Source organism: Balaenoptera ricei, chromosome 16, assembly GCF_028023285.1.
Source record: "Balaenoptera ricei isolate mBalRic1 chromosome 16, mBalRic1.hap2, whole genome shotgun sequence".
Taxonomy (NCBI): domain Eukaryota; kingdom Metazoa; phylum Chordata; class Mammalia; order Artiodactyla; family Balaenopteridae; genus Balaenoptera; species Balaenoptera ricei.
This window is the reverse complement of record NC_082654.1, coordinates 7307149-7333489: the sequence shown is the minus strand read 5'-3', so window position 1 is coordinate 7333489 and position 26341 is coordinate 7307149. Positions and strand designations below refer to the sequence as shown.

General features: G+C 50.1%; 1 protein-coding gene across 10 annotated transcripts in view; it reads right to left on the bottom strand.

Annotated features, from left to right (window-relative positions):
• The window catches only part of CTBP2 (C-terminal binding protein 2), a 165005-nt gene that overhangs the window by 33513 nt on the left and 105151 nt on the right, over positions 1 to 26341 (bottom strand). For 8 of the 10 annotated variants that reach the window (XM_059900533.1, XM_059900539.1, XM_059900534.1 and 5 more), the window contains one exon: positions 18910 to 19069. The exons of 1 other annotated variant lie outside the window; for it this stretch is intronic. In XM_059900533.1, the coding sequence (XP_059756516.1) occupies positions 18910 to 18967 (58 nt within the window). In that variant the 5' untranslated portion in view covers positions 18968 to 19069. Of the gene's footprint in view, positions 1 to 5008; positions 6645 to 18909; positions 19070 to 26341 lie in introns of those variants that run through there. One more of the 10 variants, XM_059900529.1, reaches the window with a different exon arrangement.

Below are 26341 nucleotides of genomic sequence, written 5' to 3'. Positions count from 1 at the left end.
ACCAAGTCCACACCCAAAAGGTCAGAGCAGGCTATTTTGAGGGACAGATTGCTGTGGGATAAGCCCAGACTCTGAGCTGAGTGCCCCAAAGCCAGAGTCCTGCCTCCCGGCCTGAGAAGTGACCAAGGAACAATGACAATGATAAAAGCATCATTTTCAAAGCTGGCCCAGCCAAGGGGGGCACCCTGAGTGAGGAAGGGAAGAAGAGTGAACCAACCAAAGGGCAACCTTGGACTCTAAACCCACGCATCCAGTGGCCAGCCCGAAACACCCTCCAAGTGCAAAAGCAAAACAAAAGCCTGTCGATTTTATCGACCTTGGACTTATTTCAGGTGTTTTACTTGGAATGGCCTAGCTGTCAGCACCTTGGAAGTACACGGCTCCTTCCCGGGCTCCACCTGGAAGGGAGACTGTTGGGGAGAGGGGCCCCGGGCAGAGGAGGAGGCGAGTCCTGCTGGGTGACCCTGGACGAGTCCCCCGCCAGCTCCACGTGGCTAGGATTTCCTGACCGTGGAGGTATATCACTCTTCAAGAAAGCCCGTTCCAGAGAGTCACAGGGCAACAGCCAGGACCGTGACAGCCTTCTCGGGCTACACCTGCACATACGACCACCCTCGTGCTGCTTTGGGCAGCGTCCTCTCCCTTAGCCCGGCCACAGCGTTTGCAGCTTGACGGTCATTCTGGAGCTTGAGCTCTGCCCTCAGCCTCCCCTGCCAGCGCACTCACGCTCCTTGGGGATGCCTCCCCAGGTGCTGCAGGCTCCCCACGTGTGTCCCGATCCTGGCCCTTGTGTCACACTGCAGTAACTGTTCTCTTATGTATTAACTGGGCGGAGGGTGGGGGGATGCACCTGAAGCCCAGGCTGGGGTCCATCCACTTGTGAGCACCAAACATCTGACCCCAAGCCCAGAACACAGCAGGGGCTGGAGCAGTGCTGAGGGGACCGGCCCCCAGGGGTCTGTGCTCAGGAACCCTGCCCTGGACCGCAGCCTGGGAGAGGTCTACTTCCTTTACACATCTCCCTGGGCAGGCTGCAGGATCCTGACAACGGAAGAGCTGGTGTCACCATCCCGTTGCTCTGCAGGGCCAGCTCAGGGGCACGGTCCCCACATACTGACATGCAGGGGTCTGGCTGAGCCCACCCTTCTTGGGCTGGCTCTGCTTTGCGGGTGGGGAATGGGTGTGACCAGTTGGCTTGGCGGGAGGGTGTCTTTGGGGCCGCATGATGGCCTCCTCCAGGCTGATGGTTTGAGGGTCATCACCCTCAGAACCAGTGAATTGTCTGGACCCCAGTCCCCAGCACAGATCTTCATGTGCAGAGGGACCTTCAAAAACAAAGGCAAGGACACGGGCGGAATCACCAGGCGTGCGTAGGCCTGACAGGAACAATCCTCCATTCTGATTCTGATGGGACTTCCTACCCAGGAGACCCGGCATGCACTCCCACGGTGCCGGAAACCAGTGCCAAGATATCAGTATCACATCAAACACTGCCACGCAAGTGACCAGCTCTGGTGACAGGTAACACTGTGACACCACCAGCCTCTCCCACGCCCCCAGTATAAATGGGCTGCAGACACCCCTGTCCTGTCCTGTCCTGAAGGGTCTTTGGGCAGTGCCCCCGGCAACTAGATGGGGGTCACGGATGCACTTAATCGAGAAAAATGCCTGGAAGGAAACTGAAAAGGGCCAGAAAGAGAGCGGGCTGGGGCTGCATCTCTCACGTTGGAAGCTCTGGGGCCCCTGCAGCCCGTGTGTGGCGCTGTATTCGCGGAGGACAAAACCGTGAAGATGGCCGCAGCACTGCTGTTCACACGATGCACCCGGCTGCACCCGGCACAGGGGGGGGACTTGGGCGACGGCAAATCCTTGGCCGAGGTCGACACCATGTGACGTGGGGGGGAGGGGGCATCGCTGGGTTAGAGCCGCTGCCAGAAGGTTCCGCAGCTTGTGCCCCAGTCGAGCAGGTCAGTGTGTAAACGACAGCAGATCCACTGGGTACCGATACTCCCGTGGGTCTGACATGCGGCCCCACTCAACCCGCGTCACGGGGGCTGGGGGCTGCCCTGGGGCCCGTCCTCACCTGGTCACCCTCCACTGCCGGGTCCATGGACTAGCAAACAGGAGCCTGGTATTTATAGCAACAAAGCCAACCAAGATGAAGCAGGTAGTTCATGGACCGAGAAAAGTAAATATAAATTAAAATATCTACTCCAGGATATGTTGTACAACACAGGGAATATAGCCAGTATTTTGTAATAACTGTAAATGGAAAGTCACTTTAAAAAATGTACAAAAGATGAAAAAATTAAAATATCCAAAGCGTATAAAAATAAAACCAAGCACTTAAAAACAAACAACCCACCCACTGCAAACACTCAGATCACTCCTCCAAAGGGAGAGAGGAGATAAGTCCACCTCCTGGCATCCCCTGCCCCTCCAGATCAGAGGGAAACACGTGAGTTAAGCGAAAACCAGAATGAAGATTTATTCATGCTGGTTTTGCCGCAAATGTCCAAGGCGGCTCGATCTGGATTTAAAGATCGCAGTCTCCCGTTTCAGCTCAGCAGCCGCAGCGGTAGAGCTGCCCCTGTGAGCTTCAGGTTTCTAGACCCGAGGTCTGCGGTGGTTTCCTTAACCGTGAATGTTATGGACTGTAGGTTCCAACAGATCCCAATCTGGCTATTGACTTCATGAAATCTGCCACACAAAATGCCATGTATCCAGGCTCAAAGCTCCCGGGGAAGCCAAGCTCCTACCCCGGTCCCTGACACACTGTTTTCGGGGGAGAAGATGACACACTGAACGTTCGAGAAGGAATGAGAGGAACCACTGCTACGGGACAGATCATCTGACAGAGAAATTTTTTTGCTGGCAGACTTCCGACTGCAGACTTCTTGGCACTGGCTTGCTGCCATGCAAATGAAACAAAAATCAATATCCCTCGGTCTGCAAAACCGTGTGTTAACAATCACACTCCAAACAACTTAAATAAGATCCCTCACCCCCGTACCCAAATAACAGCGACTGTTTTTGTTAGAAGGCAGTGCAAAATAAACAGAAAAAAAGAAGAAAAGAAGGCAATTTAACAGGTCCTCCTTAAGCAAAACCTTTCCAGGACTTCAGCGTGGAGATAATCTTTCTGTGATTATGACCAAACCCTCCCGTTGCTTAGCAACACATAATTAAGGAATATGTTTTCAGATCCGCTTTGCAAGCCCAGCCATTATCAGATGAAATTACTGAAGCAACAAATGTCATCGCCATGCAAATTAGTTGGTTGCAAAGAAAGAATGTTTGACTGTGAGGGGGAAGACACAGGGCCTGGGAAATATTGTCTGACTTCCCTCCTGTCACACATTGATTAAAAAAAAAAAAAGTCAAATAAATTTTACGATAAGACTTAAAAAGAAAATCCATACATGAGACAAAACCACAATCTACAGGGAGAGACAACAGAAAAATCCAACCAGCGTCCCTTTGGAAATAAGAAAGAAACGTGTGTGGAGGTCAGCATGTAAAGCAACAGCCATTTCAGTCTATGAGTAGCCAAATCATCACCGGCTTCACCAATGTAACAGATAACCCTAATGCAGTATCTCAGAGCTGCAAGATAAGGCTCCCAGTCCCACCCATGACTATTTAAGGGGTATTTTCAAAAAGGTACATCTTATTTTTACCACGATTTTCGTCCCACTATCTCCACCCTATAATGCTAGTTATTCAGGAAAAAAAAAAAAAACTCATTTAAAAAAGATTCAGGGGCTTCCCTGGTGGCGCAGTGGTTGAGAGTCCGCCTGCCAATGCAGGGGACACGGGTTCGAGCCCTGGTCTGGGAAGATCCCACATGCCGCGGAGCGACTATGCCCGTGAGCCACAATTACCGAGCCTGCGCGTCTGGAGCCTGTGCTCCACAACAAGAGAGGCCGCGATAGTGAGAGGCCAGCGCACTGCGATGAAGAGTGGCCCCCGCTTGCCGCAACTAGAGGAAGTCCTCGCGCAGAAACGAAGACCCAACACAGCCATAAATAAATAAATAAATAAATAATTTAAAAAAATACTTAAAAAAAAAAAAAGATTCAGTTCTCTAAACTATGTTGGGGAGGAAAGGGGAAAGAAAGGAAGAAAGCTGATTTACAGCTTAAATGGCCAGGAAAGATTCTAGAGTCGAAATAAAAATTCTTAAGTGTTGCTCAGAGGATGTCCACCTGGAACTTTATCCAGATGCCCAGGGAAACACATGCATTCAATTACACTTGTCTCGTGTTTTGAAGAGAACAGCTAGGATCCTTCTCTCTTTCCTCAACTTGGAAATATATTCTTCCCTACAAGTAAGCAGAATTCCCAACCGTGTTTTCCAATATGTGAGGCTAAGTCTGTTTTTGAAACAGGGAGTTCTAAGGGATTTCAACATCTTGCTTTGTTTAACACACAATTCTGGAAGCATACCCGTTTTTAGCTCTGCAGTGATTAATTCTACCTCTGATACTGTGTAGACCCTTCAGAGGTGCGTTTCCACGCTATAATGCACTTCTAATGGCAAGTGAACGATGAACGATTTACGGGAGGCGTTGGACAAATATCTCGCCTTCTCCAAAGCCACTGAATGTGAACTGGAGAAGCTGCCACCGCTCGTGAGCTAAGGGTTTCATCCTGTTCTGAATGATTTCTGGGTTTCTCCCATAAACACAGTTGTGTTTCCTTACCATAAAGGGAAATTCACAAATCAGCTTGAGCTCAACTAGAGAAAAAGGAAGGCAATGCCATCCCAGTGGGTCAGCCTGAACCACAAATCTATTTCACCCAAGAGAACCCTCGCCAGTTTGCTAGCTGGCCGTGGTGCCCGGTTCGGCGGAGTGTGTGTGTAAGCGTGAGCAAGTCCAGGGGAGGGCTGGTCTCTCCGGGCTCGGCCAGAGAGCAACAGGAACACAAGGACCTACTGTCCTGTGCTCAAATCTCTGCCCCCACTTCGTCCCAAACGAGGAAAGGCAGGGAGGGGGTGCATTACTTGTTTCCGGTGCAAGCATGGTGGACACGATGATGGGGGCCCCCGTCCGCCGGGCCACCTTCTGGTAGGGCGAGTGGGGCGTGCGGAGGCTCTGGCTGGCCGGCAGCAGGGTGGAGGGCTCCAGGGGGGCGCCGCGCTCCCGCTTCAGCAGCTCCATGGGCACCGTGTACGCCGTGGAGTAGGCAGTTCTGGGGCCTGGCTGCAGCGGGGTGGCGGGGCCCGGGTTAGTCAAGGCCACCCCGGCCTGCGGGGGGTACGTAGGGCCCAGCCGCGCTGTCAGGGCGCAAGGGGTGGGAGAGCTGTACCCGGAGTTGGAGGGAAGGTGGGGGACTTGGGCGCCCACCCCCGGGGCAGAGTAGGTAGCCGCGGTCTCCAGGAGATGCTGGGATGGCGCGCTGGAGGGGCGGCAAGCGGGATCTGCAGCGTGGGGGGAGGTCGCCTGCACGGGCCCTGCCGGCTGGGGCCGCAGGGCTGAGGCGTCCAGACCAGACAAGTCACCGTGGAGCTCGCTTCGGTGGCTCAAGCTGCTGGAGCGCGTCCGGGGCAGGGAGCCTCCCCGGCCCTGCCTGCGCAGCTGCATCTCCGTCCTGCAGCTGCCGGCCAGGCGGCTCAGGACGCGGGCCTGGCCCAGGTTGGGCGCCACGCACTTGATGTCCGCGTCCTCCATTGTGGACAGGACAGCTGGGGAGTCGAAGCCCTGCTGCAGCAGGGCCACCAGCGTGGCCTCCGCCACGCCCTCCGCCCTCAGGAAGGCCAGGAACTCGGGCATCGCGCTCCTCTTGCTGCCACCGGGCCCCGGGAAGGCAGACAGGTCGGCCTCGCAATTCTCAGAAGCTGTCCTGGGGTAGACGCCTTCCCGGGCAGGTCCGTAGCCTCGGTTCAGGGCGCCCGGGGCTGTTCCCAGGCTGACCTCGGAAGCAGCAGCCGCTCCAGGGTCCACGACCAGGCATGTGGGGGCCGCCTGCCTGGTAGCGGTGGCGGAATCCACAGGCCTCTCGCCCACATCGCTGTAGACCTGGCTGGCAGGGTAGGCGGGTGCCTCCGCCCCAAACCTGCTGTCGGCCAGCTCCCCAGAGTACCGCACAGGCGATGGGGCCCCGCTCTGTGATCGCTGCCCCTGAAGGATCATTTTACCTCCGGGATCCCGGTACAGGTGACCGGTGTCCTGCAGGACAGGGGCCCGGCCTTGCACTGGCTCCCATGTCATCCTGCTGCCCAGCGCTCCATAACCGGGTAGCAGCTGGCCAGCTCCCAGGTCGTGATGGTGCCGAGGCTCTCTGGGGGCCCGGGCGGCTCCGGCCGGGTCGCTGTAGTAATCCCGCGGCAGCAGGGCCCCGCGAGCTGACATCACCGCCTGTCTGCTGTCGTAAAAGGCAAAGTCGGGAACGGAGCTCTTCCTTCCGGCCACCGAGTTGTAGAAGGCCTCCCGGTAGAGGCAGGGCTCGGCGGCCCCGGGCATGGTGACATCCTGCAGTCCAGGGTTTGGCCGCTCGTACCAAGGTCCCTCTCCGCCTCTGTCCGTCAGGGCGCTTCTCCTCCCCGGAGCCTCAGCGATCTCCCAGGGGCCCTCGTAACAGCCGGCAGCATCCCAGCTCTGAGATCGACCGATAGTTATATGCCTGCTGGGGACCGGCATTGGGAAAAAAAATGACTGCGGCCAAGGCAGAGGAGGAAGCCTTTCTTTACAAATCTTCAATTACATACATCAAAACCAGACCTGGCTGTATTCTATCCCTTCCAAGACAGCAGGAACAACCAACTGTGGGTTTTCTATTTCAAAGTATGGCCTAAATTATTAATCCTCCGAAACCTTAGTAGACAAAACACAACACTCACGGTAACTTTGCCTCACTCTCCAATGGTAGCGCCAGAGGTCTTTTCTTTACGGCTCAGTCCCAGAAAGGAGGCTGCATCCAGCCCGCTGGGCCCCCCTCCCGGCTGGTGCGCTCACATGGACCTCGGCTCTCTCAGCGTGCGGATTAGGAGCTAAATAAAACCCCTAAAGCTTTTGTTCCATGTGACATCTCGTTAGACTGATGAAACCGGCTGCGGGCTCCAACCAGGCCTCCCGACCTGCAACTGGGAATTATTTTCACACTGAAGCTCTGGCTTATCTCCCCCGTCCTCACCAGGGCACTTTTTGGACGGGTGCTCCCTCCCCCTCCCAAAGGTGCCCCCACCCCCGCCTCTGATCGCCTAACAGTGACAGGAGGAAAACAGAAAAAGACTGCTTTAATGTCGATTCACTCTTAATGTACCCTGATGAAATGTTAATCCATTGCACACAGCTAAGAACAAATTAAATGTGAACAGGCAGGCGGGATAAAAAGAAAAAGTCTCGCACAGTTCTAGAGCATGAGATTCCCCAAGAGATGGGCCAGGTCTGCAGCCCGATGCTTTGCCAATATTGAAATCTGGCTCTGAGATGACTCTGGTTACGAATCAAACGAGTTATTACATTGCTCAAGTCCAAATGTATTCTTTACCGTATTATCGTAAAACACAGATCCTTTCATACTGCCCGGAAAAACAACAACAGTGACAGAAAAACAACCCACGCGTGCAATCTAGAATTTATCATTTTAGGACGGCAACAGAGGTCAACAACTAAACCCCAACATTATGAAGCAAAGCTGGGAGGGAGGAGGCTGCGTCTGAGGCGTGTCTTCCTTTAAATCTGTCTGCGAGGAAAGCAGAGTTCTAGCAAGCCTGGCCTGGCTCAGATCTCGTGGATCATTTTCCATGTTCCCATGGATTAAGATTTTACATAGTCCTCCGGGGACTTTAGGTGCAATAACGCAAAGAACAGCAGTTATTTAGATAAAGGAAAGCTCCACATAGGAGCATTAAAACATTTTCTTAAACATACAGACAGGTCCCCGAGAAGCACCACCACAGATTGGACCGGGATCTTCCAACTGCAGGTTCCACGACAAAGAACTCACAACGAAAACAAAAGCTGGGAATCGTGAGGCTACAAGGGCTGCGTGCAGTTAGAACGTTAAAAAAAGGGACAATTTGCATATTTGCAGCCATTAAACTTGAGTGTTTCGTCTTCACCTGTATGTCCCTCAACCGAAGATGCAACTAGAATCTTTAGCTAAAGAGAATTAATTGTTTAAAAAAGAAAATTTTTTTTTTGAATGAGCAATACTGAAAATTTACTGTGAGGAGGAAAGTGGGTACAAATCCATTTCCGGGAACTAGAGGCACATGGTAACGCAAGACAGTTTAAAAGGGCAGTGCCCCCTCATCCTGAGCAGTACATATTAAACTTTGGGACAAGCTCTGTTTAAACCAATGTTACTCCCCAAAGAGCACTGGTCCCCAAAAGCCAGAGCTCTGTGACCCCCAACTGACTACTGAGGAACCGGCCCAGGCACTGCCTGGGGACACAGCGCAGGGACCCCAGGCTGCTGCTTGAACACAAACCATGGCCTCTATTTCTGACCCAAAAATGCCAATAGGGCCTCAAGTGAACTGGGAAAAAGCCCTGGCAGATGGCAAAGAGACTCAAATCCTCCCCCAGTCCCCTCCGTCTCCTAGGATGCATGACAGGAAAAAAAGAGAAAAATGAACGAGCCACACTGCACAACGTTAGGTTTCCATGTATGAAAGCAGCCTGCTGGTGCCAATTTCTCTAATTCCTCTGCTGGCACATTTGCCATCATGGGCTGAAAGGCCCGGGCAGAGGAGACAGAGGCAACGGGCCTGGCCACAAACAAGACAATATTTACACGTCTCACCAATAGCCTGAGGATGTGTTCACTTAGAAGATACATCAAAAAGGACAGGAAAACGTCAGAGCCCCAAACTCAATGGGAACAGCACTATCTGGTTACAGCAGATCCCTTCCCGGCTCTGCTGGGCAGACGGGTTTTTTTCTCTTTGGGGCGCTGTTCAGAACCAGGCGGAGCTTCCTCCTCTCCGGAAAGGAGAGGGTGGAGAAAGATGGGGCAGTCTTGGCGGTAACCTTTCTAAGAAGGACGACAAGCAGACAAGACTGTGTGAAAACAAGCCTGGTGTACACATCAGGAGAGACACACCTTCACTCCAGAAAAGACACTAACCTGATGACCTCTCCGGCAGCTCCAGCCCACGCTGGCCTTGTCACCCTCCTTTCCCAGTCTTGGCTCTTTTGGCCAAGAGGGGCCTTTGAGGCCTCCCAGTGGGGGTTCCATCCCATTGTCGCTTTCCCTGCCACCTCCCCCACCTTCCACCACTGGTCAGAGAACACGGCTAGCTGGGCAGGAAGGGCTGCAGCGGTCCTGCCTGACCCTTCGAGGTGACCAGAAAACAGGGCATCTTTGACATCATCTTTTCCTTACAGGATCCTCATTAGAGGACTTCAACATTTGTTCAGTCTGTACCAGGCCTTGTTCTGGGTGTTTTGCCCATAAATGATTCTACAGGCAGGAATGATTATGTCACATCCTAGGTGCTGGGATGGAGAGCTTGGGTACCCGGCCCAGGGCCACGGTGCACAGGACCCAGCTCAAACTCCAAAAGCCAAAGCTCTACTTTCTGGAATTCCCTGCGCCCACCTGGGTAACAGTCCTGCTGGTGCTGGACAAGGGGAACCTCTTTAACAAAGTAATTCTGTTATTTTCTTAAGGTTTCCCAAAACCCCAAATATAAATACATCACTTATAAAATCAACCACTTGAGTATCAGAAAGTAACTCCTAAACAGACAATTGCCTCAACTTCTCGAAACGAGGTGCAGTGGGCCCTTGCCAGAGTCAGGGCCCCCAGACTTGAGCCAACAGATGGCACCAGCCTAAGGCGTCATCAGTATTATACCATCTCGATGCTTCCTTTTTCTTCCTTCCTGTCATAAAGAAACACAACATGGGGTGGCATTAATGCTACAAAACGCCACTTGTGGTGCAGACATGTCCCTTCAGAAGTTGTCTGTGCCGAATCTTTTTGCAGCGGTGTAGCTGTTGGTAACTCACCCAGATTACGAATGAACTGAAGCAGTTCGAGCCCTCCACTTCAGCAGGACTACCTAAGAGCATGCATTCCCCATGGCCCCTAAGAAACAAGGAGCAGGCTTTTGAGAAGGTGCGAAGGTGTAACGCCAGGGGCAGAACAGCAGTGGGCAGGAGAAGCTTCAGGGAGGCGCCACCCTCCACCCCAGAACGAGGAGGCCCAAGCTCGTTTCCATCAATTTCTGACCCATTCTGCTTGGAAGCCACCCAGACTCACGCAGCCTCAGCTTTGCAATCCGCCAAATATTATGACAGATGTTTTCCTGTGTTAGGTAAAAACACCTGTAACTGGACTTGCACTTTTCTAAACACTCCGGCAGATTTTTTTTTTTTTTTTTTTTTAAAGCTCATGCAGTCTTTAGGAAAGGGCTGATTTTCTCAAAAATCTCGTGTTGACTAAATTAAAGCGAGATGGGACCAATTTCTGAAAGATTAATGAGTCTCTCAGACTGAACTTTTTAATCCTGCAAAGAGTCTCACTACAGAAAATTGCATAAAGGAAAAAGCCATCTTCTGAAAATTGAGGAACAGGCAATCCAAATTCTCTTGCAGACAAAATAAACCCAAGGTAAAGCTGATCCTATAGAATCATCTGAACGGGAACCTCAAGGTTATAAGCAACATCCCCCCAAAGCCGATTCTTGAATTCCCCGGGCAACATAAGGCATCAATTCACAACTGTAGAGACCTGAAAACTCTGAGATGACCTAGACAGTTCCAGAAGAGCAGGGAAGGAAATCCAGGCGGCGGACGACCATCCATCCCTTCCACCGAGCAGTCCTCGGGCAGACTGCCCACAAACATTTCATGTTCTGATCAACACGATGACCTGGGAAACGGCTTGAAAAGAATGGGAAACAGAAGGACTGCTCTGGGGTCCAGTCCTCACTTCATTCTTTAAAACAAACAAAATAACAACAACAACAACAATCAGGCATATGGTGGACTCAGCGAGTCTCAAGGCCAGACTCACACGAAGGTCACTGGGTCTTAACTGCCTGTCCCCTGACAGCTGTGTTGCTTCCGCCCGCCTGGCGGCAAGGGATGCTTACCCCTTCTTAGGAGGAGACTCTGGAGCCTTACTTGGCCGGCCTTCCCTGTGCCGGACCAGCACTAGCCTGAGGCTTTCCATCCCCTGGCTCTCCAGTCCTTGGGGCCAGGAGCCCAAGGCAGCTCTGAAAGCAAAGGCGGAAATAAGAAAGCCCCTGAGATGCCTCCCTGCGCCCGCTGTTTGCCAGGATGAAGCCGCTGCAGCGCCCTCGCCCTCTGCCCCCCACGGGGCAGCATCTCCTGGGGGACACTGCTGAGGTTAGTGGGTTATACTCTGTTTTCCGGCAGAGACGGTCAAAAATAGGCCCATGACATCCCACTTCCTACTTTTAAATGTGTACAGGCTGTGTTGGGTTTTTGTTTCTGTCAAGTGCTTTAGAATTTATGTTTAAAAACAGCTTTCTGCCTTTAAAAAAGTTTTCTTTCCTTCTGTCCCCACAGTGTCCCCTACCAAAGCAACTTACTTGGCTAGTCTGAATCAGAGAGGGGGACATAAACCCCAAGTACACAAGTAAAACAGCAAACAGGGTCTGGCAGGGCTTTAAGACAGCCTTCGTCTAAGTGACGTGAGTACAGAGACAACATTAGCAGAACCGACCAGACATTTCAGACATCCCAGGATCGACGCAGCATCAGAGGCTCTTGGATGCAGGCTTTGGGCTCCTGATTTCCAACCTGGAGCGGGAGGCTTTATGTCATCAGCACAACCCTCCAGAGAAAACCCAAGCCGCGAGGTGGGGCCTTGCAACCAAATGAGCTGCCCTCTGAACAGTCCCAGGCCTCCCGGAACTCATGATTTAGCCATTTTCAGTGAAAACAAAGGCTTGCGCATTGCTCCTGACTTGATTTCTTGACTAGATGATAAAACTTAATGAGAGCCGCATTATGAAAATCAGGCTTGATTCCCACATGTTATGGGATTAAAAAAATCTCTTTTATGGCATGTTTTGAATGTGCCAGTGAAGCAGAAAGTGTGAGCTGAGACCCCAGGTCGGACGCAGGGCCTGGGCAAAGCACAGGGCAGAATCTACCTGCAAAGGCTTTCCTGGATCCTTGGCAGCACCTGGCACAAAGTCTGCCTCAGGCTGGTGCTCAGTGACCTCTGCTTCCGTCCTCTCCACAAAACCCTCCAATGACAGCTCTTCCTGCAAAGTCTCAGCATCTCAGGTGACCCCTGACTCCCCCTGACGTTGCCACTCTCACCCCGACACACTCCTGTGTTATGACTCCTCATCTCTGTTGGGTTCCGAATATCAGGAATGGCTTCCTCTCACCTTGGTTGATGCCCCAGTCATTTCCACCCGCCAGGGTCCAGCTCAAATAACCCACCTCCAGGAAGCTTCCTCAATCCCCCGCTGTCACTCTGTCCCCAGTCCAAAGAAATCTGCCACCTATCAAAGGTGAGAGTACCAAATAATCCAGGGAATGAATCCACCTGCAGAGACATCCCCATGGTTTTCTCACTAAGGTGGCAGAGCCCTGTCCCCTCCTGACATGTCCTTCCTGCATTCATCATGTGCTCATTTGTTTGACTCACGGGTTGTAAAAACTGACCTGTAGAACAGGACTCTATAAGAGGAACACGACTTGGTGGCAACAGCCAATCTTCGCCCTCAAGGAGCGTTATGTTGTGATGGAGAAAAAGGACAGAGAGGTGCACACGATCACCAGGGAGCCCCGACCCACGGCCGCCCCAGCCTCTGAGCCCAGGTCCAGGCTGAAGCAAGCACAGCCCCTCACTTGCAAGGACCTGGGCACAGCGGGCATCGAGCAGAGACAGCAGAGGAAGACGACAGCCCCCAACGTCCGACACTGTCTGGCAGGGACCCACACTGTCCTGGCCCTCAGCGCTGTTTCTCACCTGGGCCCTGATTGTACAGTAAGAAGATGGGCTTTAAAGACCTTCTGAGGCCAAGAAAGGACTGATCGTCCACGCTGTCTGTTTCACCCATTCCAGGGTGCGAACAGGAAGGGAGGACCCTCTAGGCACATACATCTTTCCAACCAGGACTCGGGAAGCAAGCTGACGGGTGTTGCAGCCCCTCCGATGTCCACGCAAGAAGGACAGGAAGTGTGGAGACGGCGGCGAGCAGGTGGATAGCGATGTCCAGGAGGTGCTCCCCCAGCTACCGCGCAGCCCCGAGCCCCACCGCTGGTACCCGGGAGGTCACTCCCCGGGCCTGGAAGCGGAGCCCGCCTTTCAAAAGGGCCACCCGAGGCCTCTCTGGAGACGGAGGGCACGCCTGAGCTCTAGAGCAAGCGAGTGAATCAATGTTCAGGACGCTCATCAAATAATGGTTTGGCGAGCTGAGTATAAATCAGTCAGGACAGGAGGCTCACTCCACTCGTGTCATTTGTAAGGTTCTGGAAAAGGGACCAGAGGGCGGGAAGCTGGCAGCAAAGTGTATCTTGGGGTTCTGGCATCACAGTCACCCCAAACACTTGTGATTGGGTTGAGCTGTGTGGGACAGCCTCTGAATTCACGTGGGGCACCATTTGCGGGCCTCCAGCTCTGCAAAGCCAGGTCACTCTGCTGTCCTCAGACCTACTCTGACAGAGGAGGCTTGGCCTGGAGGCGTGGGAACCCTGGTTCCTGGGAGGTGTTCGTTAGGCCTGGAGCAGACGTCTTTCCTCAAAGCTGCAAATGACCAAAATGAGACACACCCAGAGCAAAGCAGACGAGGCAGGCAGCTCACACTCGGGAGGCGTGATCCCAAAGGCCAGAGAGACAGGTGTCGCCCACCTGGGGGAGAGCGTGACCCTCCCCGGTGGGCGCGAGAGCCAGAGCAACAGCCGCAAAACAAAACCCAGACACTGACAAACACCCACACCCGGCCACTGACTGAAGTCACCACACCCCAAACCCCAAAGTGGAAACAGAGCAGCCTTAACAGGCTGCTTTTAAAAATGCGGGGAGTTTTAAAAAATCCACCAACCACGGTGAGAGCCCATCGGCAAATCAACAAGTGCAAAGAGTAGCTTAAATCTGCATTTCACAGATGAGTGACGATGGAGAAATAATGCAGCATGGAACCTGGCTCTCGTCTGCAGAGAGCTGAGGGCCGGTGTGGGTACTCAACGGACCCAGTCCTTAGGTGGCAGCGGGAGCCCCAGGGGAGGGGCCGCTCTCCAAATTCATCTTAAAACCAGGGCCTGATAGACAAAATATGGGTATTTATCCCTCACAAAGAACGTCTACGAAGGTTCAACTTGACCATTCCCCCTGCCTTTTCTGATCCTTTACCTGAGCACAACGTAGCTTCATTATATTCATTTACACTACAGAGTTTTAAAGCCATGTCTGGTTGACTATTGTATATTTACATAGCTAACGTAATTATCACTAATCACATAATTACTGGAAATGTACATAATTGCCTGATCCAAACATATAATTATAATGTATAGCAACATTATGAATCCCATTTTTAAGATCTACATTTTGGGGCTATTTAAAGACATTTATTAGAAATAATTGTGGACTGCCTATAAAAGGTCTCGACGCTGTTTCTTGGTAAGGTGCTCCAAGTGCTTTAAAAAACAAAACAAGTAGCGATTCTATAATGCATTTTTTTTAAGACAGGTGAAACAAAAAGCATACAAATAAAAGACCAAATTATTCTGGCCTGAGTCTATAGATTATGCTCTTCCTGTGGAGAAATACAGGTCAATCCTGCCCTGTGGGCTCTGATGGGTGTGAGCCAGGCAATGAGATCCGCCCCCCACCCCAGTCCTCCCCGCAGGGAGCACTCAGCTGGCCTGGACACCCTCACCACTTCCACCACCTCGACGACCTAGAAGCTCTTAGACAACATCTTTGCTTCTTGAATATTCTGGGACCATGAATGAACTTTCTTGGGGGAACGGTCCATTGAGACGTACTTTCACAATGGCAAGCTCGTCCCATTAAGAAGAGCACAATGACACTGGGAAACAAGTTTTCTTCCACCTCATCCCTGCAGCATTTTCTGACTTTTCTCGTCCTCTTGGGGACAAAGATTCCCAGGATTTATAACTATGTGTTTAATAGACACCGGTTTATTAGACAATTTAATAGACGATAGAGGTTGTCCTCTATTTCTCCCACATCCATCCAACCAACCCGCCCATCTTCCTCACCGCCTTTTATTTCCCTGTTCTCATGAAAACATCCCAAAGGTAAGGAATGTTGAATTCGACTGTTTACTTAAAAGGAGGTTCATATCATTTCTTTTTTTCCTGCAGAGGAAAGAAGTCCTCTCCTGAATTATGTGATGAAGGGGACTGATCACAGCTCAGCTGATATAATCCTCAGGACCACTTTTCCACACATATAAGACATTCAAACAAAACGAAGTAAGATGAAATATCTACTTTTTTTCCAAATTACGTTTTCAAAAGCAACAGGAAAGGATGGTGTTTAGTGATTTATTGTACCATAACACACAATAAGGTGTTGTAACAAAAGTCATCAGCAAGCCCATTGTGGTATATTACAGTTCTACAAACCTAGGCTCCAGAAAATGCTTTTCTGGGTTACTTTCGCAGTGATGAGGGATAGCAAGCCCTCTTCTCTGGCCAACAAATACTTGGGGCAAATCAAACCAGCTCTGCCACGATGCAGTTACATATTAAAACTCTCTGACTGGTGCAATTCATAAATGCAATATTTCAATTATGCCAGCAAACTAAACACAGGGGAAAACCAAGACCTACATTATACAACAAAAAGAAGAGACTGCAATTTGGTCTGACCAGTCTATTAGCAGACTCTGCTCCATAAAACCTATACACAACAGCACTCTAGGATTATCTGATATTAGGCATCAGGAAAGAGCAGAGAACAAATTACAAATATCAAAACAGAAGAACTGCTTTAAGAAAAAAATCTGGCTTTTAAGTCAGCTTGAAAGACCATTATTCTAACGGAGCTGGATGGAGTCCCGAAGACTCTGGGTGGCGAGAAGCAAAGCTATCCTCTATACGTTGCTTAATCTCGAGCAGAAGCATCCCCTTAGAGAGAGGCGCAAAGGAGCAGATAGATTCTGGGCACATGAAGATTGATGGACCGGGTCACAAGGGGACTGCGGTTCAGAAGGAAGAGACCCCAAGGGCTGCTGTGGAAGGTTTCAGGGAGGAAGGGACTGGGCCTTGGGAGGCAGGTAGGGATTCTGGAAGCAGTACTGGCACAGGGGTGATGCTCAGATCCCACCAGACTGGCTCAGCTGGAGAAAAAAGGTTCATTCGAGGGGTGGGGGTGGGGGTGGGGTAGACCCTGGAGGGCATCCGAAGCCTTGTCTGGCTTGGGACCCAAAGCCAGGGATTTGCACTGGGGTTGGCAGCAGGCGGGAGGGAAGAATTTGAAGGAGTGTGTGTTCCCACAGACCCAAGAGCGTGAAGACAAAGTTCCTACGAGCCTGGAGCAGAGCAGGGCTGCTTCATGCTTTTAATCATAAAACAAAAACAAAAAAAAAGAGAGAGAGAGAGAGAGATACAGGAAGTCCCTGGGGTGTGGGCGGTGGGAAGGACAGAATTGTTTGCTGAGCTTGCTGGACTTCCAAGGAGAACATTCAAGAACAGTTAGTTCAGGTTTACAGAACAGAGACTGGTGAGCACCCAAAGCCAGGGATGGAGGTGTGTGAGGCTTTCAGGAGGAAGAAATAACGGACTCCACGTGCCGATTCAAGGGCAAGCCCAAATACAGAATAGCAGACTGCCTGGGTGCCTGGGCGCAAATCACCGGCTGCTCTGTACCTTGCTGGTAGCACCTGGGAAACGGATGTCCTGACCACCTGTCCTGACCATTAAAGGCCCTAAACCAGCTTATAAATACAAGGAGCACCAATGAAGCATCTTGGAACAGCTGTTATACTTCATGGGACACCAAGTGAACGTCTGGGATCAGGGATTATAAATTACACTTGAGTAACTTTATGTCATGCATGTATCTTGACAGTGGCTATTGAGAAATTAAAGATAAAACAAACCACTGCAACTGTCTCAGGAACACCGTTCATGGATAAAGGAGATGCTGGAATTTGTTATAAAAAATACGCTGGGGACTGGTGAACCATGCCTGGGAGAGAGGGTGCGAAAGAACCGCCAATGGTTTTGCTGTCACCGACCACCCTGGACAAGGAGAGGAAAGGCCCCTGGTGCTTCAATCCCATTCTTGTCTCAGATGTGCTACCTCTAGATAAATACTGGGGTTGAGGGTGGGGGGTGGAATCGGCCCCATAGACATTCCTGATACTAACCTTGGAAAGTTGATCCACTAGGGCTTTCTGGAATGGGGACTCAGTACCAAAAATGAAGCACCTTTCCACAGGAGGGCAGAAATACAATTTAAAAACCCCCAAACAATCAGGTGAACCCACATTGTGGGACATTGTACAAACCTATTGGCTTGGGCTCTTCAATGATGTCAATGCTTCTGAAAGTCAAAAGGACCAGGGAATTATTTTAGACTAAGGAGACCAAAGAGACATGACAACTAAATGCCACATATGTCCCTTGACTGGTTTCTGCACACAGGCAAACAAACCAGCTAAAACAGACGTGTGGGGGAGATGTGCATGTGCCATCTATGTTAGATAATGTTGTAATGAGATCCAATTTCCTGGGGGTGATGATGGTGGTGTGTTTATGCAGGAAAGGAGCCTCTAATACATGCCATAGGTACTTAAGAATAAACTGCTGCATCTACACATTTCTTTCAGATGGTTCTGGGAAAGTCCATCCATCCATCCTCCATCCATTCATACACATGTATCTCTATAAAAAGAAAGCACGCGATAACAAATGTTATCAACTGGTTAATACAGCTCATGGGAATATCAGTGTCCGTTGTGCTATTCTACCAGTCTTTCTGTAGGTTTGAAAATTTTTTTAATATTAAAAAAAAAAAAAATCCTTGAATCCCAAACCCCTTACACTGCAGCAGAATCCCAGGGATGCGGAGGGACAGTCAGTGCTCCTAAATTCTTTTAGGTCGGAGCTGTTGCAGGGCAGACAGTCACAGAGTAGAACACGCCTTTAATGCCTCCGCACCGCTAGCTTGAGCCACATCTACAAACAATTCCATATGGACGGCTCCTGGGAGATGTTTTCCTGGGCCTGAGTGAGCTGGCCAACTGGTGTGCTAGCATATTTGGGGGTCGGGGGCGGGCTGCTGAGCCCACCCCGCCCAGCGGCTCCCCTCCTGAGAGAAACCCTGCAGTGAGGTCACGGGTAACCACGCCAAGCCAAACCCAGCCGACAGCACGGACACCAGCCGGCCAGGAGCACTTCACGCCAAGCCCAGGTCCACTGGCGCTGGATTTCTAACCACTCCCTAACGAGGAGAGGATGGTGCTCAACCCACATCTCAGAGTTCTGTCCCCGGGTTTCCACTAGATTTTAATCCTGTTTATTTTTCCTTTCATGAATAAAACACTTCCAGACATTTTCAAAGATACCAGGGACGTGAACAGATCATGAGGGGCTATGCTGGGCTGCTGAGGAATATCTCAGAATTTGTGCTGGTAAATCTTTTAATTCGAAACAGATAAAGTCCAGAAACTTCCGCAAGAAAAAAAAAAAAAAGATGGTCCTAATATGCAGTGTCTTTCTTGTGCAAAATGATCTTGGGACAAAATGGACCTCAGGGCCTGCTCCCCCCAACTTCCGTCCTAGCCCCACCCCTGCCCTGGAAGCGGGCCTCAGCCTACTTGAAGGTCAGGCCTACTGACCACGCCAAGGACACCGGCAGAGGGTGTGGGATGGTGGGAGGTGCTGGGGGTGTGGCGTGGGTCGCAGCCAGGCTAGGAGACCAGGTGCAGGATTCCAGGGCGGGTCTACGCGTCTTTGGTTAAAAACCGCCAATCACGCTGGCTCTTACCTTCACAAATTCTGTCCAATCGCTGTCGCTTGACTTTGTGCTTATCCACAAGGGCCATTCTTTATCGAACTTTGCACCTCTCTGATTCAAAAGGCAAAGCGGTCCTCTAAGAACTTAGGGGCCCTCGCAGGAGTCTGCGGGCATTACGCCACTACGCGCCCTGAAACAAGGAGAAAAGAAGCCTTACTCTCTGGACACCCTGGGGGCAAGGACGACAGGTCATTCGGGCTTGGCTGCCACTTGCTACAAGGGGACCTGCCCTTGGGCGCTTGCTCTCCTCCTCAAATGCTGGAGATGGATTTGCTCCACATCCATGGGACAGTGTCCCGCCTCTGAGGGAAGCACGCGAACACGCACAAGACAACTGTCTTTGGTTCCTGAAAGCGGTAAATGGCAGCATCTGGATCTCTTGCTTTTGACTTCGGGGCTGTAAACACCAATTACTGACCACCCTGAGTCATGATACTTTGTACTCCAATGCCAGAGACCAAGCTATAGCCAGTGGGGCTGGTCCTGTACTTCTGTGAACCGCAGAGGGTCAGAGTCACAGATCAACCCACACCACCTAGGAACACATCCCAGGGGCCTCTGGACAGATGCAGACACCCAGCTGCCGCTACTCTCTCAAGGCCTTCTGCCAGGAGGTTCACAAAACCTTTCAAAACTGCCCTTTGGCCACCGCTCAGCACCACACAAGCCCCTTGCCCCACCGCCTGAGAACGGGGCAGGAAGGCACGCACCACCTAACCAAGGTTTGACCAGTGCCACCTTCCAGAGCCTTCCTTGCATCCAGAGGGAGCCACAGCTGGCATCGGCTGCCTGCAGCTGCCCCACACCCGTGGTGTTTCAGGCAGAGGAGGAAGGGTCTCCCACTGGGGTTGGGGTATTTGGGCCTCTCCAGAGGCAAATCCACATGCCACGCCACCTGAGGAATGGGGAGCCCAATTTGTGGAGAAAGTCGGGGCTGCGTGTTTGGGAGACCCTGACCTTCATTTCCTGCTCAGCCAATGTACCAGTTGAGGCCACAAATCATCACCTGTAACCCCCAAAAGTCCCACAGCTTTTGACTCATTACTGCAGTTATTCTAACAACTAACTACTACTACTACCACACACACACACACACACACACACACACACACACACACACACACACACACAGAAAGTTGTCCTCAGTTATCCAGCAGATGAGGAGGGGGTTAGGAGACAAACGTGAGGCTCCAGGGTTAATAATGAGGATTATTATGTATGATCATCAGTTACGCAAAACGCTGGGAGTTACTTTATCAAAGGTCGGAATGCAGGTCTGACTATGAAAAGGTAGGCGACTTCCTGGAAGTTAATGACTAATTTCTCAGCAATGAGGCTGAAAAGATTTATGGCAATAATTATGTGCTTTTTTTAAAAAGAGCTAGGAAAAAAACAAAGCACAATTTCTAATCACATAAATAATTAATGCAACATCCAAGAGACACCAAACCCTTTCCAAACCTGGGACGTTCCCCACGCCTGGAATGACCCTATTGGACAAGCGAGGAGATGAAGGCCATCCTGAAGCAAGCCAGAGCAGCACCGGGTTGACGGGGTAGGCAGATTTCTGAAATCCTGGTTTCACTTTGGCTGGGCTTTATGAAAGGTAATCATGCAAAGGGGGGAAGGTGGCCTCTTACTGGTCAACTTGAGACAGACAGACAGACAGAGGAGCAGGACCTCCGATCCAAGGGTTTCTGTCCAAGAGAGACCCTCAGAGGCCGGGTGGCAATTTTCATTTGCTCGGGTCCCGGGCTCTGATCAGCGGATGGCCCCTCCTTGGCTCTGGCGTGGAGACAGACCCCGTGTTAGCCGCCGCATCCGGGGTGAGAGAATTAATTAGTTAATATTTGTGAAGTGCCTTGGAGATGAGAAATGACAGCATTATCATCTGAGGCAAGACGGGCTTCACACCCTCCTCCTCCAATTCCCCGAGTGAGGCATAATCATTCTTTTTGCTTTCCTTTGAATTTTAATTTGTATAATTAGATGGCTTCCTGAAAAACTGATAAGTAGAATCTCGATTATGCAATCAAAGGAAAGATCAGGCATCAGCTTACACAAATTGTCTGCGTCCTATTATTTAAAAAAAAAAAAAAAAGGCAACTGACTCGTGTGTGTGGCTTTGGGGGGTGAGGTGGGGTCTCTCTGTGGCTGGCCCTTCCACGGGGTCCCCTCCAGCTGCGGCACCCACCCCTGTCTCTGACTGGACATGCTGACAGAGCATCCAGAGTCGTGAGGCCACTGGGCGGAGTCTGGTTTGGACTTTACAGCAGTGACCGCGGACTAATTCACGTAGTCTCAATCCTCTCCCCTCAATCGATCCCTCCCCCCCCAATATTTCTTTTTAAGCAAGAATGTATGACATTCTTGCTTAAAAAGAAAGCAAGAATGTGTCAATGTATGTGACATTTTCCTCCTTGGTCCTCTGAAGGAGCGAGCTATTTACCAGGACTTAATTAACATGACCCTCTTCCTAAGGACAGGGACAGGCCCTCCTCAGAGCTGAGCTGTGAGCAGCGGTGCCTGGCTGGTGTCCATGCCAAGAATGCCAGCACCCTGGCTATCCACACTGGCCCTGGGCGCCCTCAGCGGGGCCCCCTAACGGAAGCCCACCGCTGCCTTTACTTTACACCAGTCTCCACTCATAAATCACGAACTTTTCGCCACGGAAGTTATCACTACTATCATCCATTGACACTATCTGGTCAATGTTTAACCACAACAGATAAGGGTCCACATAGGGAAGAAAAAACAGAGGGGGATGTATTACACTGTCTCACTTTGACTGAAATTGCAAACCTCCACACCATATTTGTGGGTGGGAAGAGAGTTCTAGAACCTACTTGCAAAATGACTGCATTAGCAGGCTCCATGTTTGTACAGTGCAGACACTGCTGCTTATGTTCCAAAGCGGCTGTGAGGATCAGAGGAGAACACGCAGGAAAACATTCGGTGCCCAACAGCAGGCCTCTAAGAACCACTCGTGCCTTCCTCTGGTGACAGGCCCCCTTGGATGCGGGCCCCAGGCACACAGGCGCATCCCTCCTGCTGAGGCTGGAGGTAAACCTCGGGGAAACTCAGAAAGGTCAAAAGGAAATTCAGGTCTTTTCACAAATAGGAAGGGTGTACCGCTGACAAACCTTACAAGAAAAAAACACTGCCTTCTATCCCAAAAGAGATACCAAAATCACAGGGCAAACCACAGAAAGGTCTACCTAAAGTTCTGTTAGCTTGAAATGAGGGGTGTGATCTAGGGCTGAAAGGTTTGGTGTCAGGGAATTCAACTTATTTCAGAAGGGGAGAAAGATGCTTGCACAAGAAAGCTACTTAGAGATTCTTGATTACTAGAAAGAAGATACAGGTATGGAAGATTTGTCCACTTGTGGGCTTCAGAGAGAAGCATGAGAGTTAAGAAAAGGGAGAACAAAAAGGAAGACTTCATTTTACAAACAAATGCAAAACACCCAAAAGTGAGGTCGTGAAAAACAAAAGGTTCCCCCTCATCAATCACCATCTAAAATCTGGGCAGATTATCTTTCCTGAATGACCGTTAGCAAGCCCCGCCTGCCAGGATCAAAGCACTGCAGTGCACCGAAACACAGCCATCATTAATTTACATTCTTAACATCTCAAATAAGTTTTTAAGACCCCCTCAGTTTCTTTATTCTGGTTCCTAGTCTTTGTAAAGATTAGGCAGACGAAGGAATTTACACAAAGTAAATGATGTCTTCAACGATGTCTTTCAAAATGAAAATTCCCCTAAAACCAGTTAAACGTGAGGACAGCCTTCAATTCTTTTAAGGAAATCTACTTAAACACTATGTCAATAGAGAAACCAAGTTTTACGATATGATAATAAATTAATATTATTGTAGTTAAGCAAGTATTGCCGAAGTTCTCCAAGTGAACCCCAGGAATCTTCAGAATACGTTCCACTGTTAAACCTGCAAGTGGGGATCAGGGGGAGATTTAAAGTCTGAGAGGTTGCCCCATGACCCAAGGCAAGTAGAAGAAGCTCCTGCAGCCCCAGCAGCATTGGTGCACGAGGTCTCCCAACTTTCCAAGCCTGGGATCCCTAAAGGAATGACATAACTCCTTGCGTCTCCTCTACCATGGCCTACAAGGCTCTCCTGATGTGGCAACAGGGCCATTTACCAACTTCTGAATGACCCAGCAGGGAGGCACCATCCAGGTTAAGGCAACACCAAGCACCTGCTGCCACAGGCAAGGACCCTGCACGTGGGGTGCCATCCAGCAGATTCACAGGGTTAGTGTGTTTTCATAGTGCCTTGAGAACGCTGGCCCACCAATGACCAAAAAACCCTCTTGATTCTTCATCTAGTCCCAAATAAAGCCACAGGGCTTCAGGCCACCTCAAAAGAACTTCTTCCAGAATCTTCAGAAGCCAAACAAAGGTGAACAACAGATGATAAGCTGGGTAGAATCCCCTGAACAGGTGGATGTGGGTTTTGTTTGGTCAACTATACCTGAAGGACCAATTAAAATCCAGATAGAACAAAAGAAACGTTCTACAGGGGTGAGGGATCAGTGGGAAAAACATGGGCTTAGCCTTTGGTTAAATGGTTGACATAATACCCCAGTTAATAACAAATAATTAAAACTACACTTTAAGGAAGAAAGAGAAGCTTTGGGGGAAGATCTGCTGTGGGATATGAGTTTACTGAAGTCAATTTTGTCAATGTCCCAAAACAACTACTGCTCCCTAATTATAACTCAGTAGCTTTGGGGCATATTTAGGTTTGGGGGGGAGGAGGGGAAACATATGGTTCAGACATCTAGTGGCATTAAAAAGTGCACAGGGGCGGCTCCCCTCCCCCACCCCAGGGGTTACCAGCAAGACCCTTCAATACACACCGGAGCTTCACTCTGGTTCCTGGAGCCTCCCCCATTGGGCAAGGCGGCTCATATTTCCCCAGGGAATGCCCAGCAGCCCAGCCCTAGGGTGACAAGGTCACACCCTGGTCACATGCCCTCCATCTGATCCACGGGCCCCACCCTCTGATCCCCTGGGGCTGATGCAACACCAGTGTCCCAGAGAAAAGTGCAGATAGCTCAAGAGCTATTAGCACCGGGCCACCGCCCTTTCCAACAGCAGAGGCCAGGCAGGCTTCAGAACTCAGATGGAATTTGAAAAGGGCAAGCCAGTGTTTACACCATGTTATGATGGACCCCCAAACCAAGCAATGACATTTCTATACTAGGACATATGAACATGCTTACCCAACTGGATTAATATACAGAAAATTAAAAATAATTATACACACACACACAATATACAATTCAACAATTCAGGCCAGGTCAAAATCTGCCACCAAATGGGTTACAAAGAATTAAAGTTTTCAGAGCCTTTTACAGTTTGGATGTGAAGTTAAGGAATTGTGGGCCTGTGACTTTATTTTTTTCTGTCTAACCCCCACCAAAATATTCTCTGGGGCTTTGAAGGAGACAAAGAAATGAAAAATGAAGACTCTGTAATTTATGTTGAGCTTGTGACAGCCATGAAACATAGACAGCAAGTCTTTTAGCAGGTGGAATCCCAGTGCTGGTGGAGGAGCGTCCTGTGAGGTCTGAGGCTGCCAAGGTGAAAACCACGCTTCCTGGGACGACCTCCTGGGACGACCTCCTCGGCCAGCAAATAATTTCTGAGTGAATCCTTCTGCCTGGTTTAGATTTAGAAAATACATCTCCTGGTGTTAAATGCAAAACTCAAGAATTATAAATATTTTCGCTTGCTAAAAGCTTTCATCAAGAACAGAGGACTTGAGCAGAAACAATTCATGATTTTCCTAATTGGCTGTTTTATTTGTGTCATAATGAAAATTAAGTGTCGGTGAAGAAAATAAGATGCTTCTGTGGTAAGGATTTTCACACTTTTTTAAAGCACCTGACTTACAAATATGCTTTAAAAATAAATACATTCGTTCTAATACTAAAGCATTCTTTAAAAATAAAAGCAAAACAAAATGAAACAAAGAGGTAAAGGCAAATAAGCAAACTTTCATCCAAATTAAGAGGTGTCAAAGGACACCTTTAATTTCCACTGTGTTGAGACTGAGGAATCACAGAAACACGGATGAATTTTTCCCTTCCCAATTTTCTGACCCTTTCCTCCTTTGGCAGTTTTGATCTGTAGCTAAGTTTGGTTGAATAGGGTGAAGGGATGAGCATCCTCAATTTCTGTGCGGACAGAGGAAGTTCCATCCTGACCAGATGACCCATCCTTTTTTACATATTACATGCAAGAAATTATTATAACAAGTTTATATCTGAGCCAGTAAAAGTGAACACCATACAGAGGAAGAATCCAGAACATCGGAAAGTTTGGAAAGGTCTCATAAAATGCCTACAGAGGAGCACTGGCCATGGTGAGGTTTGGGGGTGGCCACTCTGTGCCCCAAAGGTCACCTGAAGGTGATGTCTGCAGGCTGTGAAACGCCTGTGCACCCACATCCATTTGCTGTGGTCCAGTGCAGAATAAAAGCTTGGATAACTGATGGCCACTAGGGGCTTGGACCTGGGGGCCACCAAGGCAGGAGCCACCAGGAGACAGCTAACTGGAGGTTATATGTTAAACTTGTGCTAAACTTTAAAACAGTCTATGGAATGGAGGTGGAGGTGCCAGGTGGGGAGTAAAGAAGATTTAACATTTTAAAGGCAACTTTGGATTATTTGGCTTACTCTAACATATATGAATTGCACTTGTATTTAAAGGAATTAGTTGGTTATCAAACAAACAGCTATGATGAGATCTTAAATGCTTAAAAATCTTGATGTGAGTTTTTTTTTTTTTTTTTTTTTTATTGCTGCATTGGGTCTTTGTTGCTGCACGAGGGCTTTCTTGGAGTTGCGGTGAGCGGGGGCTACTCTTCGTTGTGGTGCACGGGCTTCTCATTGCGGTGGCTTCTCTTGTTGTTGAGCACGGGCTCTAGGCGTGCGGGCTTCAGTAGTTGCAGCACATGGGCTCAGTAGTTGTGGCTCGCGGGCTCTGGAGCGCAGGCTCAGTAGTTGTGGCACACGGGCTTAGTTGCTCCGCAGCACGTGGGATCTTCCCGGACCAGGGCTCGAACCCATGTCCCCTGCATTGGCAGGCGGATTCTCAACCACTGTGCCACCAGGGAAGCCCCTGAGATTTTTGAAGATGTCTGCCTCTTGATTTCTTGCAACTGGGAGGCTCTAAATCCTAGACTGGCTACTCGGAGTGTCCACTTTCCTTAGGGGACACAACTGCTTTGCTCTCCTTGTGAGATCCCAGCCCATGTGTCTCTTGACACTGTGCAGTCTGGAAACGTGCAACGGCATGAGCTCTGCAGTCTCGACTCACTCCCAAAGCCAGTGGAAACCACCGGTGAGGGCCCACCTTCTGTTCAAGCCCTTCCCT